Genomic DNA, 18,685 nt, shown 5'->3' on the forward strand with positions numbered 1-18,685 from the left:
TGGTAATAAAGTTTAATCAAAATACATATATAAATTTCTACAAACATACATACATATACATGCAACTATAATACAATAAATAAATCATATAAATACATTGTGTGGGCGTAATTATGCAAAACGTATTTACGATTTTATTCCGATCGGGATTGAATCCACGATTATCAACGTCACAATCTTTATCACCATGGCATTAGGATATTTATTTTTTTATTTATTTATTCTTTATTGTACACCACATAGAGTAATTTCATACAGAATTGTAAAGAAAAAAAAGTATAATCCACAATGAGGCGGCCTTATCGCTCGATAGCGATTTCTTCCAGGCAACCTTAGGGTTAGGATTAGAGGAAAAAAAAAGAAATAAGTAGGTGGTGTATAATAAACGTACATCAAACAAAATAAGCTACAAATAATACAAATAAAATATATATGATAAACTATTCAATATTCCTATAGGTATAAATATACACGTACGTAACAATAAAATATAAGTACACGGTAAATAATACACACATACATATATACATACATACAAACATTTATACATATATATATATAATTAAGTCCTATTAAGAGACAGATAATGGTCTTTTACAAGTTTTTACAAGTTGATAGTAATTTTTATGTAAATCTGCACACTTAATTTTTTTATTTAATAGATGAGACCGGATGCAACAACTTTACGACGAATGTATTATTTTAAAAAAAATACCAATTTTCAAATAACGTTAAACTGACAAACGCTCGTGATTATATAATTTTTCTTATTATACAAAAACATTTTATAATGTTTTGGATGATTATATAAGACTTATATATAATTCACTGGACGTATAATTTTGAATCCACAGATACAAAAAAATTTAACTGACCAATATGTGTATGTGAGAAATATAAAAAAATCAATAAGCGCTTCACACTCGACGGCCCTTTGTACTGTGTGGCTACGGTACTAAAGAATATAGCCACCTTCTCTCTTCCCGTGGGTGTCGTAAGAGGCGACTAGGGGATAATACAGTTCCGCTACCACCTTGGAACTTAAAAAGCCGACCGGTGGCGGGATAACCATCCAACTGCTGGCTTTTAAATACACAGGCCGAAGACTGGCAGCAGCGTCTTCGGTGCGACAAAGCCAGTACTGCGGTCACCAACCCGCCTGCCCAGCGTGGTGACTATGGGCAAAACACATGAGTTCACGTTATTTTGGGCGTAAACTTGTGGAGGCCTATGTCCAGCAGTGGACTGTACAGGCTGTAATGATGATGATGATAACTTGACGGCCCCCGATAGGATTGTCTCTGTGTCGGGGGTACGAAAACACACACATAAACACAAATACTCAGACCACAACAAACATCGATAAGACTAATACAAATGTTTGTCATGTGCGGGGATCGAGCGTGCGACCGCTAGCGCAACATATACTGCTGTGACCGCTGCACTCACGCGTCGTCAGTATTACTAATCGATGTTAACTGAAGTCTTATTTTTAATTGGGAGCAACATAATTATTTTATTTTAATTTAAATAATGATTCATCTTATTTTGTAGTTGAGTTAATAATTTACATAGATTATTCCACTTTACCTGCAATTTTAATCATTATCAAAGTCAATGGTAAGGTTAGTTTTGGTATCTGTATATTTAGAAAAAGCAATTATCGCTATAAGAAAAATTATTTAATTACGTAGGATTCATTTTTTCTTAGTTGTCTTATAATTTCCTTTAACTAATCGAAATATAATACAAAAACATATATATATATATATATATATATATATATATATATATATATATATATATATATATATATTAAATTTGGTTTTAAAAGCACATTTCAATCTTCATTTCAACGTAGGTTCAAATAAATATTGTATACAGAATCTCCCTTTATTATTATTATTATTTTTTATGTCACTTGTCACTGGGTCGGCAAACAAGCGTACGGCTCACCTGATGGTAAGCGATTACCGTAGCTTATAGACACCTGCAACACCAGAAGCATTGCAAGCGCGTTGCCGACCCAATCCCCAATCCCCCCCAGGATTAAATTCAGTTAAATCCCTATCTCGAAGCCGTAATAATATTATAAATCTGAATGTAAGTCTGTTTGTTACGCTTTCACGTGAAAAATACTCATGACTTTGTACACGTATTCTTGAAATTATTACAAGTAACACCCTCTCTTCCCGTGGGTGTCGTAAGAGGCAACTAATGGATAACAAGGTTCCACAACCACCTTGGAACTTAAGAAGCCGACCGATGGCGAGATAACCATCCAACTGCTGGCTTTGAAATACACAGGCCGAAGACGGGCAGCAGCGTCTTCGGTGCGACAAAGCCAGTGCTGCGGTCACCAACCCGCCTGCCCAGCGTGGTGACTATGGGCAAAACACATGAGTTCACGTTATTTTTGGCGTAAACTTGTGGAGGCCTATGTCCAGCAGTGGACTGTATAGGCTGTAATGATGATTAAGATGTTAACCTCCAACCTGGAGTGAGACAGCGTTTTGGATAAAGCCCCGACTACTATTACAATTTACAAAAACAGTAATGATACAACCTCTTAAACTTAAAAAATAATAATAAATAAATTAGACGAAGCGTTGGCAAAACGGTAACTTCACTGACCGTTCTGCTTGGGGTCGTAGGTTCGTTCCCCCCACATGACAAATTCTGTATTGTGTGTCTCTCCACATAATAGTAAACCGTGTAGGTCGTTAAATGTGAGGCGTTTGTAGGTGTCACCTACTACAAAAACAATAATATAATTAACAAATATCAGTATGGATTCCAGCCAGGTAAGAGTACAACGATCTTTCTGTCCAAATTCACAGACTAACGCCGAGTTGCACGAAAAGAAATTAAAATTTAAGTAGTGATTAAACTAATTTAATCGCAAGAATTGTATGAAATTCTTGTGATTAGATTAGTTTAATCTCTACTTAAATTTTAATTTTGTTTTGTGCAACTCGGCGTATATCAATCATAATCTTAACGATAACAAACAGGTTCTTGCACTTTTCATAGACTTTTCCCGGGAAAAGACCCGGGTCTTAGATACCCATGACTACCACAAGCTCATCAAAAGTTTAAATAATACAGAAATACAGGATTATCTTTTATTTATTTTATTTATTTATTTTATTTATTTATAGAAGAAAAAAAGATACAATTTATGTGATAAACAGTGCAGCAAAAACAATGAATAGTTTAACAGTGCACTGTGTTTCTAAAGTAATAATACTAAAGTACATATGCTATTATATACTAACATAAAAATATGATATAAAGCTATACAAATATAGATTATTATACATGTGAATATAATTGGAAAGAAAAAATTGGTTAAAAAAAAAGTAATAATCATAATAAAAATAATAAATGCGGTCATGTCAATCTCTCTCTTTAAATTGGTCTAAAAAGAATTTTTTAAATATGTTTTTATAGTTATATTTTTGAATTTTTTTTTTTAAATTCGATGGCAGATTATTTATTAAGAAAGGAATAATATATTCAAGCGTACGTTTTCCATAAAAATTACTATGCCTAGGTATTTTTAATGTGTGATTTGTAATATTTCTTGTTAGTTTATAGTCACTCATTTTTATTTGAATGTTTGAATTAAAATATTGTTCTATTAATAATGTATATTTTATTTTAGTGTGTATTGGCATTACTTTGCAGTAGTTAAATAATTTCAAGGCGTTGTTTTTGTATTTATTTCTTATGTATATTGGTACGATCGTTTTTAAGATTCGTAATTGGAGATGATAGATTCTATCGAGATGTGATTTAAATGTAGTAACAATTGACCCATAAAACAATTCCTCTTAAACAATTCTTATAACAACTAGAAAAATTAATGAATGTCACGACAATTTGTGAAATACAATAATAAAATAATAAAATCACATTAATAATAAACAATACCTAATACAAATAAATAATTTTAACAATAATTTCATTATATTAAAACTAAAACAACTAATTACAGCAACACAATGTCAAATATGATATTTAATAAAATAGATGTGCATACATATAACGGACACATAAATTTTACTATTTAAAAATAAAAACATGTACCCAATAAAAACATATAATATAAATCTAATGTATTGTTCACTTCGATATCTAAGGCAAATACAACCTAAAAAAAAAAAAAAAAAAAATGTCACGACAATTTGAAAAATACAATTACAACATTAATAGTAAGCTGAGCCACTTCAGCACCTTCCAATTTGCTGATGGTACCTGTTTACTCGTTGCCGATAGTAATATAAATGAAGCAATGAAAAAGTTACAGATAAATTTCGACGCTCTCTGCAGATGGTGCCACGATACAGGATTGATTCTAAATGCGCAAAAAACAAAATTAGTCCACATAAGCTCACCTCATAAAAGAGATATTCTTCAAAAACATTTAATATCCCGCTGTCACTCATGCTTTCATAACCAACAATTACCTATGACTTGTCCGAATGATTGCCAACCTATTAAAGTCGCAAACAACCACACGTATCTTGGTCTTGTAATAGATCGCTAGTTAAACTGGCAACCACATATTAATTGTATATGTTATTCACATAATTTAAGAGCATTTTTGGCCAACATGGTAATAATAAAAAACCCTTTTTCTTTCCATACACGCTTGTTGATATATTATAATGTCTTTATAACCTCTGTCTTATCCTACGGACTCAGTAGTTATGGACGTACTTATCGCACTTACCTAAATAGTATTCATCGATTGCAAATAAGAATAATTAAAAAGATTGTACCGCCTACATTAAATTGGACTGCGCTAATAATGATAATCTGTTATTCAAAATCTGTACAACACTTTCAGTTCACGTCCTTGTCAATTTTTCACTTCAGCCTAATACAGTCCACTGCTGGACACAGGCCTCCACAAGCTCGCGCAAAAAACGACGTGAACTTATGTATTTTGCCCATAGTCACCAAACTGGGCAGGCGGGTTGGTGACCGCAGGGCTGGCTTTGTCGCACCGAAGACGTTGCTGCCCATCTTCGGCCTGTGTATTTCAAAACCAGCAGTTGGATGGTTATCCCGCCATCGGTCGGCTTTTTAAGTTCCAAGGTGGTAGTGGAACTGTGTTATCCCTTAGTCGCTTCTCACGACACTCACGGGAAGAGAGGGGTGGCTTTATTCTTACTGTCGTAACCACACATCAGACCTTGTCAATTACAATGCCACACGTCAAATAACAAACAAAAAATATACCTAAAATTAAATATATATACGGCAAACGTACCAGCGCCTATCTGATTCCATTTTTAGTCAACGATCTCGAACTAGAATTAAGATATAACTCCAATAAATATAAAAAACAAACTTAAGGTGCATTTCTTGAAAAAACTATAACAGGATTTATAAATATTGTTTCGTAAATTTAACATCTCTGTATGTATATGTATATATATTTTTATTTACTGAGCTGCCCGGCCTGACGAATTTCTTTTAATACTACCTATGTACATAATTATGTTGTTTTGTTTTGATTAAGAACTTGTATTATGATTCTTGTGTTTCGAATGATTGTTGAACGAAATATTCCTATGTAAACCTTATAGGTTTTTTTTTCTGAATGTGTAATTTGTATTTTTGTTACATGTTCGTATGGAAGTAAAAAAATAATTGTAAATTTGTCATTAAGTTCATCAAATATTCACGCTCTGTAGTAAAGTTGTTGTAGTAAGTGGCAGTCGCTACTGTGTGACGGTACATTGCTGATAGAATATTTTAATTTATATTTAAAGGTATGAGGATAGTTCTCTGTAATATATTTAAAGAAGGAAGTCAAGTTAATCAGATCCTATGTGCTTTACTGAGTAAGTTTCTTTTTAATTTCTTTTTTTAATGGTTTACCTAAGTTAGGTTTACTTAAGTACCTTATGGGCCGTTGAGAAGGGTTAAAACGCCGGCAAAAAACGTCTGTAACGTTAAAAAAAGCGTAAGATTTAGTGTTATTTGTATAGTCTATATATAATAACTGTATAATGTCTAATGTATGGTCTACATGATGACTGTTATTACGATGCAGTTTGCTATTGTTATTATATCATTCGATAATTATTATATATTTTTATAAATCATTGTAAATAAAATTAAGGTGTTAAGGTTATTTTGTAAAGTGGTTTTTTGATTTTTATCGATAAAAAATCATAATAAAAAATGTTTACACGAAAAATTATTTTCTTTATACCTCGAATAGAACTTGAAATTAATATTTTATAATAAGGAACTTCGTTCCTATCTGGTGTCCCACGACAACACACGGTTTTTTAATCACTATAAAAATATTTCGATTGTTTACTGATAATGAGAATATATGGTTATTCTTTACTAACATGATAAGGAAAAAAGAATCGATTATTTTTTAAATTTGTAACGGATTAACTAAAAAAACTATTGGACCGTTTAAAATAATTATTTCACCAGGATAATACGACGATATAATTGAAAGACACAGTTTATATTCAAAAGGAAGAAAATTGATCTGCCAAAATCTACGAGTATTGTACATAATAGCCATTTATTTTAAAAAGTTACAATAAAAGTAACAATTGGAAAAATCGATATTTTAATATAATATGTGCATTTAAACAGTTTGCATCCCTTTATACGGATACGGAAACTGCATAGGATGGATGTCTCCTATGACTCTTCTGCTGCAGTCGAAGGACTCTCCAAAAGGCGTACCATTCACAGATAGTGAAGTTAGTATCGAAACGTATTGTGATATTGATATTACTAATTAATTTTAAGTACTACAATAGTGGCAACGAATTAAAACTAAGCCAGCCCTGCAGGTGACTATGGGCAAAACACATGACTTCCCTGCATTTTCGGTGCGAACTTGTGGAGGCCTAAGTCCAGCAGTGGACTGTATTAGGCTGAACTGATGATGATGATGATGATGATGATGATGAATAGTGGCAAATAAGGGCACTGTATCTATAGCGTTTGCAAGCATTATTAAGCTGCCTATTACCGCCGAACCTCACCTTGTTCCTTGTTCCCACCTTTGAACTTTGAACCTTGTTCACTACAGTAACATAAAACTTCTTAAGAGGAGTATTATTTAGCTTTGTTCTTCTGTAATGACGGCCGCTCTGGTATAATGGCGCGTGTGTCGTGTCAGCTGCGCATAAATGTCGACAGTTGCGGGTTCGATTCCCGCTTGGAGTGGATATGTGTTTATACAAATATAATATTTTGTTTATACAATAATAATTTTCGGTCTGGTTACTGGTCCTTGTGGGCCACCCCACCGTGCCTCGGAGAGCACGTTATGCTGTCGGTCCCGGTTACACCTGATAGCGATCGTTACTCATGAAAGGGAAAATATCCTGATAATAGCTCTGATCCTTCTCCTGCAAAGCATTGGAATATTACAGGCTGAAGCATTCTTCTGCAAGGTCGAGATACTTCCCCAGTCGGGCTGCTCCAGATTTTGAGCAGGATATTTCCAGCTGTTTCCTACCCCAGCTGTCCTCCCCGGTCCCTCTCATTTTAACTTTAACTAATTTATTAAAAATAAATACAATTATAGTATTATTTAACTGTGTCTTCTGTAAGGTTAATGAACTTTCATAAAAAATGAAATAAATGAATGTGTACGATGATAGCGACACCAGTGGGCTGGCAATTATCTTTAACTGTACGTTACAGGTTTATGTGACATTTACATCAATAGTGAACGGAACCTCAAGGGATTAAAGTCTTTTATTTTTTCTTAATTTTGTTTATATAGAGAAGAATATAAAATAAAGTTTTATTGAAAGTTTCTCTAAGTTTGTAAACAGATTGATCAGTTTTTAAACGTCCAACTGCTGCGTAAAGACATCACCATTTCGAAATTTGGCAGAAAATTTCCCTATCACAAATAACGATCGCTATCGTGTGTCAATAATAACAATTGGTATGAATTGATTTACGTGTTCTTCGAGTAGCGACATCTACATGTTTTTACACCCAGACCGAAACCAACTGTTGTTCAGATACAAAAATTCGCGATCGAAAGCATTTTATTTTTTATCTTTAATTTATACTTAGAAATTAGAAATTATTTGAAATGTTGTATAAATCTGGAATTATGTATCTGTTATCCGTAATATTATATGTAAACTTCTCAAATATTATATTAATTTTGACGTGACAACGTCTAATAAATCGCTGAACGCCGGCTGCATGCACGAAAAAGTATGACTCATTGTAGCGTTACGCTCATTGTAGCATTACGCTCATTGTACGCTTGCGCCGCATCTATCTCTCTTCAACTCGATTGGCATATACTCCGAGGAGATGTTTTGTTATGTTTTGTTGTCACGTTAAACTATCGTCCGTAAACCAACTTTACAGATCAATCAGTCAATTTTTTTACTGATATTGTCTGTATTTAATTTATTTATTCATATAACGATATACCATCGACTACTACTAAAAAGTAAAGTAATAATTGTAACCTAACTAAATTTTTTTGCTGTGTGGTTACGGCAATGAAGAATATAGCCATCCCCTCTCTTCCCGTGGGTGTCGTAAGAGGCGACTAAGGGATAACACAGTCCCGCTACCACCTTGGAACTTAAATAGCCGACCGGTGGCGGGATAGTCATCCAACTGCTGGCTATGAAGTACACAGGCCGAAGATGGGCAGGAGCGTCTTCGGTGCGACAAAGCCAGCCCTTCGGTCACCAACCCGCCTGCCCAGCGTGGTGACTATGGGCAACACACATGAGTTCACACCATTTTTGGTGTGAACTTGAGGAGTCATATGTCCAGCTAGCCGTCCAGCAGCCAGTCCTATAAGGTGACGTACACTTAACGAACGTCAAAAAAAAAACACTTGAAAATAATCAGAGTCGAGGAAGCAAATTAACTAACGATTTCGTACGATTTCAAAATGGTTACATTTTAACAATAGACACATTACAAACTCAGGTAATGTAGGTACAATTTATTTGTTCAAACCGTGATTAATTAATACTTTGGTAATTATAGTTAACATTTAATATACAAGTATTTTTATTATGTAGCAGAGTTTTAAGTAGCATATTGTTTCACATTGACAAAAAAATAATATGTACGTAAAGGCTAAGTGTTACTTAAAATAATATAGTTTATATAATTATTGATATAGTTATAACTTATATTTCCAGATATCATGGATGGCATCCTTGCCATATCTCAGTTGTATCCCATCGACCTACCTCGTGGCTTGGTGGGGAGACACATTTGGAAGAAAAAACGCACTTATTTTCATGTCGTCACTCACAGCGGTAAGTGACTATTTCTTAAATAGTTTTTAGTTATTATGGTAGATTTTTTTTCTTTTTATTCCTTGTTAGAACATACAAAGTACATATATAAACATAGTACCCTTTTGTTGATCTGATTTGACATAAGAAACCTATTACCATGCAAAATGGCAAACGCGAAAAGTTTAAATAGAAAAAATAATCTGATAGGGACTATCAATCACTTTGTCGTATAAAAAATACTTTAAAACTTCTAATACCTACCAAATATACACAAAAAATTTATAAAAATCGTTCGTCACCGTTTCGAACGAACGCGGCCACAAACACCATTACAGGATATCTTTATAAATTAGACATTAAATGGCAAATTGATGTTCTTTTAATGAAATAAATGATTACTAATTATTATTATTTTAGTTAATATACAAACACATTAAATAATTTTAGGGATAGTGTACAACGATGTGAATATAATGTATATGGCCAACGCAATTGTCTGTCGTGAACGGGAGTTTGACCCGCGACAGCCAGCGTGGCAGTCAGTGCTGTGACCGCTGCACCAACACGTCGTCGATAGACATGAAACAATTTTTTCTTTAACAGAATTCGAAGAATATAAAACTTGACGTATAAAAAAATACTCACAATTAATACAAATTTTTAATGTCTTTATAGTCAACTGTAAAGTATTTTAGACGCCGCATTAGCGCAACGGTCACAGCCATGGATTGTGCCTGTTGCGCTGGCGGGTTCAGGTTCGATTCCCACACATGACAAACATTTTTATTGGCCATACAGGTGTTTGCCATGGTCTGGGTTAACACCCACTAACGTGCAGTCCTTGTGGGTCTCCCCACCGTGACTCGGAGGGCACGTTAAGCCGTCGGTCCTGGTTGTTATCATGTCTACCTGATAGCGATCGTTACTCATAGTAAGGAATATATATCCGCCAACCCGAATTGGTGCAGCGTGGTGGATTAAGCTCTGATCCTTCTCCTACGTGGCGAAAGAGGCGTATGCCCAGTAGTGGGATATTACAGGCTGAAGCGCGTAAAATATTTTTACGATATTTCATTACCAAAAATAATTTAAAAAAAAGAACACAATGCGTTATGGCAACGTAAGAGAATCTTTTTACTTTGAAACTTTTTAATCACAACTAGGTAGTACCATTGTTGGTCATTTCCAGGTCGTTTGGCTTCTGAAGTTGTGTTCGATGAGTATATGGGTCTTAGTGATTGCTAGGACATTGGTCGGTGTCGTGATGGCTGCCAGTTGCGTCACCTGTCCCACATACATTAAGGAAATAAGCGACGACAATATCAGAGGAGCTTTAGGTTGCTGGGTAAGGATTCGTGCATTTGTTAGTGGAAAATTTACTGAGCAAAATCTTCAAGGCCTAAAATTCGTCTGTGGCTCAATACTGAAGCAAAAGCATTGTGGGAAAAACCGCAGATTATTCTCGAAATTCGGAAATACATTAATTTCTTCGTTTTGTCTTTTCCTTACTTATAAGAATATAAGTCGATTTAATCTAATTTTCTGTTAACACTGTATAAGTTTACTGAAAATAAAGGACGTTAGAAAATCACCCTTAGAAATAATAACTCAAAGAATCTTTTCAAAAATTTAATTTTATTACGTATGTAACGTAATTTATTTTATTTATTTTTTGTTATACGACCAGGGTAGCAAAAAAGCGTATGACCCATCTGATGGTAAGCGGTTATCGTAGCCTATAGACGCTTGCAACACCAGAACCATTCGAAGTGCTCTGTCAACCCTAACGCTCTCCAAGAGATTTGGCCACCTTACTTACCACAGGAACACAACACTACTTGGAAGCAGTATTATTTAGCTGTGACCTTTTTAAGGTTGAGGTACTTTCTCAGACGAGCTTGGGCAGGATATTTTCAACTGTAGGTACTTTACTTCAACGACAATTTTTTAATATTTATAACTGAAAATTTCAGGTCGCGCTATTCTTTACTACAGGAAGCCTTTCTGCCTACGTTATTGGCGATTTGATGACTTATCAAAATATACTTATCACGTTCCTGGTCATACCCTTGGCACATTGCCTAATATTTCTGGCTATGCCGGAATCTCCTTCATATCTTATCAAAAATGGAAGGGATGAGGTAAAGTTAACTTCTCCATATTATTTTATATTCTTCTCCGATCTGTATTAGTTACATGGAGAAAGAGGCTTAAGCTCAGCAGTGGGATGTTATAGGCTAAATCCAATCAAATTCTTAAGATTCCTTATCACCAAAGGAAGTACGTCATCTGAATTAAAAATGTAACATTTCGCTACTGCTGATAAAAACGCATTTTTTCCTTTATTTTGCTCGTTCATTTTTTGATGTCGACTTAATAAATTCATCCAGATTTTAAAAGGAGTTCATGATTTATTCTCTATCAAGTTATTATCTATTTTAGGTTACTGAAATATAAATAGCTCTAGTAATATATAAGTAATATAACTGAGACTAGGAAAAGAAGGAAGAAATAGAAAGAAAACTTTTAGTGTATGATTTTGGTTAGTTTTATTATAGCTGCTAAAAACTTTGCACATATATTTTTTCATTATAAATCATGTCCGAGTAGAATGGTACACAGTAATGCTGCCAAAATTTCCCCGTTGACTGCCTAAATTCTGGCTAAAAATCGCACCAGCCCTCTTGTCACCAGTGGAGGCAATTGGACGAGGCCTTCAATATTTTTTTTTTTTTTTATGTCACTAGCTCGGCAAACAAGCATACGGCTCACCTGATGGTAAGCGATTACTGTAGCTTATAGACGCCTGCAACACCAGCAGCATCGCAAGCGCGTTGCCGACCCAATCCCCAAACCCCCCAGGAGCTCTGGTCACCTTACTCACCAACAGGAACACAATACTGCTTGAAAACAGTATTATTTTGCTGTGATCTTCTGTAAGGTCGAGGTACTACCCCAGTCGGGCTGCTCCATATTTTGAGCAGGAAATTCCTGCTGTGCCCTACCTCAGTTAAATTAAATTGTTTTAAAAATTGTTAGCACTGCTACTCCAAGGTCCAAGTGTTTTAACTGCAAACGGCACCATGATGTAATTTGGAATTAGTGACGAATACTCGCGCATTTATTCGTTGCGCCGCGGCTCCCGCTCTTAAAGCTGTTTAAACTTTTCATGGTGTTTCTTAATTATTAAATATGATATATATTTTTAGGAAGCGATAAAAGCATTGATGTGGTTGAGATGTCGAAAGGGAAACGATTCTTCTATAAAAGAGGAAATAGATATCATTAAAAAAGAACAGAAGAATGATGAAGGGAAAGGAAAATTTCTTTTAAAAAACATCTGTAAGTAACACACATACACACAGACATATTAATAACACACAGACATATTATTTAGAAATTCTTCTAAGTACATTAACGGTACTTAGAAGAATTTCTAAATAATATGTCTGTGCTGTGTGGCTACGGCACTAAAGAATTTAGCCACCCCCTCTCTTCCCGTGGGTGTCGTAAGAGGCGACTAAGGGATAACAAGGTTCCACAACCACCTTGGAACTTAAGAAGCCGACCGATGGCAGGATAAACATCCAAGTGCTGGCTTTGAAATACACAGGCCGAAGACGGGCAGCAGCGTCTTCGGTGCGACAAAGCCCGTACTGCGGTCACCAACCCGCCTGCCCAGCGTGGTGACTATGGGCAAAACACATGAGTTCACGTTATTTTTGGCGTAAACTTGTGGAGGCCTATGTCCAGCAGTGGACTGTATAGGCTGTAATAATGATGAGAAGAATTTTAGTCAAAGTTTTCTTTCTGGTCATAGCAAGACTCCGTAAATGAAGATTCTTGGATTATTTTATTTTTGATTTTCAGTCTATATTATTATAGTGTTTGGTTCATGAAAAAGTTACGTTAAAACAAATACTAAATGACAGAGGTAACAAAAGATGCGTTCTCTGGCAATGCCTTGTTATGTAAAAATTTCAGGTTGATTAAACATAACAATCAATTAGCTAAGCTTTTCTCTCATATTATAAATACTTATTGTTTAATTTAAATATGTTTGGTCGAACGACAAAAAAAATATTTATTTATATCTGTGTTACACTACAACAACCGCTCTGGTGAGTGAGTGGTGTGAGTAGTCACCTAAAATTCCGACGGTTTACGGTTTCGATTCTCGTTCGGGATATATTTGTACAAATATGTCGTTTTGGTTTGGATATCTGTCCTTGTGGTCAACGTGCCTAGAAGAGCATGTCAGGCCGTCGGTTCCGGTTTGTATCATAAATAGGGATCGTTACTCATATTAAATTTTATATTATATTGTTAATCAATTTATAGTAATGTTTTAGTATTATTATTAAGTTTTTTGATATTGAACTATTGTTGTGAAGCATCTCTTCTGAACTTTGTCATATGTTCTTTTTTAATATCGGAAACTATTTTTGGTTAAGTGATACTATTGTGTTGTGTATTCCTGTATATTTATGTAATACCGTTTGTTTCCAAAATAAAGTAAAATAAAAAATAAAAAAATAAAATTAAAGAACATATCCGCCAACCCGTAGTGGAGAACCGTGGTGGATTAAGCTACAATCCTTCTCTTACACGAAGAAAGAGGCCTATGCCCAACAGTAGGATGTTGCAGACTAAATGCGTCTTACACCTTTATAGAAATAGATCCAAACAAGAGACGACTTTCACCCATCTGTTTAACGGATAAAAAATAGTTAATATTTACGTTTTTTATAAAAAAAAACGAATGTGCTTTAGACCTCACGACTGAAGCAAAGCTACTTTAGCTCCATCTAACTTATATCTCTCCCTCTTAACTGCCGTTCGCCTCGCCTGATCACACTTTTCGTAATGCTCTCGTCACGCATTCACCAGCTTACTCCCCAAGTTAAACGTAAAGAAGTTTTACGCTTCAGCCTGTAATATCCCACTACTGGGCATAGGCCTCTTTCCCCATGTAGGAGAAGGATCAGAGCTTAATCCACCACGCTGCTCCAATGCGGGTTGGCGCATATATTCCCTACTATGAGTAACGATCGCTATCAGGTGTACATGATAAAAACCGGGACCGACGGCTTAACGTGCTCTCCGAGGCACGGTGGGGAGACCCACAAGGACTGCACAAACACCCAGAACATGGCAAACACCTGTATGGCCAATACTAGTGTTAGTCGTGTGCGGGGATCGAACCCGCAACCGCCAGCGCAACAGGTACAATCCATGGCTGTAACCGTTGCGCCAACGCGGCGTCAAAAAAGTTTTACTTAAAAAATATTTGTATTATATTATTACTATGTGACGTTTATTTGTTAATTTTCAGTGACTGACAAGATCCTGTGTAGAGCCTTTCAAATATCACTCGTAGCATCATTGGCTCGTGAGTTATGTGGTGCAGTTCCTGTGTTGAACTTTGCTGGGGACATATTTCACTTAGCGTCGCAAATGATGGGGTTGGTGCTCACTCCCAACCAGCAGACGATGGTTTTGGGTGTGGTGCAGTTCTGTGGTGCTGGTATGGCGTCGAGTGTCGTCGAGAAGTGCGGTAGACGTGTATGTGGATATAGTAAAATATATTTTTTAAGCTACTATGGTGCCAAATAAGTGTACGGTCTATTTGAAGGTAAGCAGTTGTCACGTTAAAAAGTAGACCCCATTCCACAACTCAAATATAAGTTGGAGAAAGTTTGAAATAAGAAGAATTTTGAGGGTACATGATAACTATTCAGGATGTAACTTCTAATGCGAACTTTGCCAATAGGTAATAAAAAAATCTGAAATAGTAGTGTGAATGTTTTGGCGCCAACTTGGGGAAGCCTATGTCCAGCAGTGGACTGCGATAGGCTGAAGTAAAGTGTGAAGGGATAATATAAGTGAAAAAGTTTCTTTGAGTATTTGTTGGGAATTTTTTACATCCCTTGGAAAATTGCAAATAATTAACGTATGTATTCTACAACTTTTCAGTCGGTTTTTAATGTCATACTACTGTAATCACTACACTAACACCAAAATTTATAAATAAAGTAAACTACCCCTTCTTAAGCTGACTTTTTTCTATTATCTTGAAGAGGTAATTTTTTAGTTACAAATGGATTCTTACACTATAGATTTCTGTCGTCTGTAATTTTTTTAACTCTAAAGGTATAAGCGTACGGTTCATGTGATAGAAAGCTGATACCGGAGCCTATGTACACCTGCAACACTAGGAGCTTTGCAAGCCGAGCTCTGGTTACGTTACTCACCACAGTGGCACAATACTACTTGAAAGCAGTATTAGCCGTGATTAACTGTAAGATTGATAATGATAAGATGATAACGATATTGACCATAATTACGAGTGAGCTATTGCCCTACCACAATAAAATAATTAATAACAGTTATTTATTATTTCTCTAGCCACTTCTATTTATAACTAGCATCATATCTGGCCTCAGTATGTGCGTGCTCGCCACATGGTTCCTCTTGAACGAGAACCAAATTTCAGCGCCAGCTTGGATCCCTGTGCTGATGCTCTGCTTGTGCATCTTCTGTGATGCGTCTGGACTGATGCCCATCTCAGTGGTTATGACTGGGGAGATATTTTCTTATAAGGTAATTATAACATGTTTTGGATTTTAAGAAATTTATAAATATATATGTTTTAAAAATGTCACTAGGAGATAATTTAGAATCAAAAAAGGGATTTCGATCGATTTCTTTCAAGGGCTTGTTTTGATTCAGAATAAGTTGAAACTCCTTTAAGCTATTGATGTCTTTGTAAAGAAATAAATATTGTTGATTAGCCACCCGGACACACTTCGTTCTGTCAAAAGTTGATTGTAATTTTTTTTTTTAGTAATAAAACCTTCCGTGGCCTTAAAAAATATACAAAAAATAAAATAGCCGAATTGGTCGAGCCATTCCCGAGTTATGCGCTTAGCAACATTCATTTTTATTAATATAGAAGATTTGACACGTCTTAGCTACTATTATTTATAACATAAGTATGTTATTGTAATTACAGTATCGCGGAACAGTATTAGCAACTACGATGGCAATCGCTTCATTGGCTGACTTCTTTCAACTTTTATTCTTCAAACCTTTAGCAAAAAGTATAGGAATTTACGTGGCTTTCTACTTCTTCGGAGCGATGTGCTTGGGTACAGCTCTATACGTGATCCTCATTGTACCAGAGACCAGAAATAGGCAGCTAGAAGAAATCTACGATGATTTGAGATCTAAAAAGGAGAAAAGGAAATTGGAGAAGCCGAATGAGGCGTGACACCTAAATTGATGCAGATTGTAATTCTTGTTTTTAATGATTTAGTTATGTTAAGTGATGGTCACACTGAGATTATTCTGGAATGTTTTTTATATGAATATTTTTATTATAAACATTTTAATGAAGTATATTTATTACTATTATTTTGTACTGATTTTCGTATGAATCTACTAAGTTTTAATTTTAATCATCAATTACAATCAAATTAAGATTAAAATTAGTATTTGTTTATAAGGAGAACGTATATAAGTCCTTTGTTTTATTACGGAACGAAGTTAGAAATTACAAGATTTATTCATCTATCTGTCTTTATAGACCATCTGATATGATTTTTAATCTTTGATAAGTGTACCGCAATTCATTTTATAAAAATGTGTAACACCTAACATAATTTTAATAATATTTTTTTAAATATTCGAATGTTATTTTTAAAGATGTATAATATGTTTATCGAATTATATTCGATCAGTATTTACTGTTGTTGTTAAATGTAACATTTTGTTGTACTTGAATATTTGTAAATAAAATATTAATAGTTTAGAGCGCTTATATTTTTAATTTTTTATTAATAAATTACTGAGAGGCAGTGGCAAATAAAATTCTTGTATTTATATACTTACTTTACAGTTAACATTTCAATTTATTCGATTTTGCCTATAATATCCACTGCTTTCACTAGCTAATGTGTAATCATCTGTATATTATAGAATGTGTATGTATTTACTTATATACTATAGTGAGTATGTGTATGTTTATGTATATTTATAAGTATATTTGTATTTTTGTATGTATCTTTATATGTATTTGTTAATATGTAGTATGTTACATTTTTGTATATATATAAATTTTATTATCTTTTATTTATTTATTTCTCTTTGGTGTTTTTTTTTTATTATTTTTCTTCTTAATGAATACTTCTTGCACTGTTTGCCTTGCTATATGAAACACTTACTCATGACCATGGGTTGACTGGAAGAAATCTCTTTCAGAGATAAGTCCACCTTTGCCATAAACCTAACTATTATTTTATGTTTCTATATGTATTTTTGAGTGCAATAAAGTATATAAAATCAAATCAAAATATCCTACTTGTGGCCATAGGCCTCACTCCATATAAAAGTGAAATTATCTATACATATAATATAATTGTGTTTGCTCGCAAACGAAAAAAAACCGACTTCAATTACATCGACGAGTAGTACAACGTAGATCGACGAAAAAATAGTCAAGTAACTGCGCGTTATCAAAGATTACTCAAACAGTAGTTATCAGATCTCAATAAAATTTATATGTGACCACATGACAAATATCAGCTTTCGATTAAATTAAAAATTATTAAAATCGGTACACCCAGTAAAAAGTCATGGCGGATTTTCAAGAGGTTCCCTCGATTTCTCTGGGATCCCGTCATCAGATCCTGGTTTCCTTATAATGGTACCAAACTAGAGATATCTCCATTCCAACAAAAAAAGAATTATTAAAATCGGTACAACCAATAAAAAGTTATTGCGGATTTTCAAGAATTTCCATAAATTTCTCTGGGATCCTATCATCAGATCCTGGTTTCATTTCATCATGGTACTAAACTTGGGATATCTCCTTTCCAACAAAAAAAGAATTATCAAAATCGATACATCCAGTAGAAAGTTATGTGGTATAATACAACGTAGGTCGACGAAAAAAGCGTCAAGTAAAAATGCATTATTAGATATAGCTCGAAAAGTAGTTGTTAGATCTCAAATAAATTTAAATGAGACCAATTGGCACACACCACCTTTCGATTAAAAGAAAATTTGTCGAAATCGCTCCACCCAGTCAAAAGTTCTGATGTAACATACATAAAAAAAAAAATACAGTCGAATTCAGAACCTCCTCCTTTTTTGGAAGTCGGTTAAAAATGGTAGGAAAGTTAAAACTGTACATAGAATATTTTTTTAAAAGAATACTTGGGGTGTGATCTATAATCGATACCGAAGCCAAAAATATAGCTTTTTTGTCTGTTTGTCTGTTTGTCTGTATGTAGGCCGGGATACACTCAAAAAGTACCGCATGGATTTACTTCAAATTTGGCACGAATATTATTAAGAAGTCGGATCAACATATAGGCTACATATTATCATGC

General features: G+C 34.4%; 1 protein-coding gene across 1 annotated transcript; it reads left to right on the forward strand.

Annotated features, from left to right (window-relative positions):
* Positions 1-5,788: 5,788 nt before the first annotated feature.
* Positions 5,789-16,581, forward strand: LOC123665744 (facilitated trehalose transporter Tret1-like). Its single transcript, XM_045600006.1, has 9 exons — positions 5,789-5,858; positions 6,637-6,746; positions 9,189-9,308; positions 10,480-10,635; positions 11,264-11,431; positions 12,500-12,632; positions 14,626-14,855; positions 15,699-15,893; positions 16,306-16,581. Exons 1-9 carry the CDS (start codon positions 5,789-5,791, stop codon positions 16,561-16,563), a joined length of 1,440 nt encoding a protein of 479 aa, XP_045455962.1. The 3' UTR covers positions 16,564-16,581.
* The last annotated feature ends 2,104 nt before the right edge of the window (positions 16,582-18,685 follow it).

Source organism: Melitaea cinxia, chromosome 24 (assembly GCF_905220565.1).
Source record: "Melitaea cinxia chromosome 24, ilMelCinx1.1, whole genome shotgun sequence".
Lineage (NCBI taxonomy): Eukaryota > Metazoa > Arthropoda > Insecta > Lepidoptera > Nymphalidae > Melitaea > Melitaea cinxia.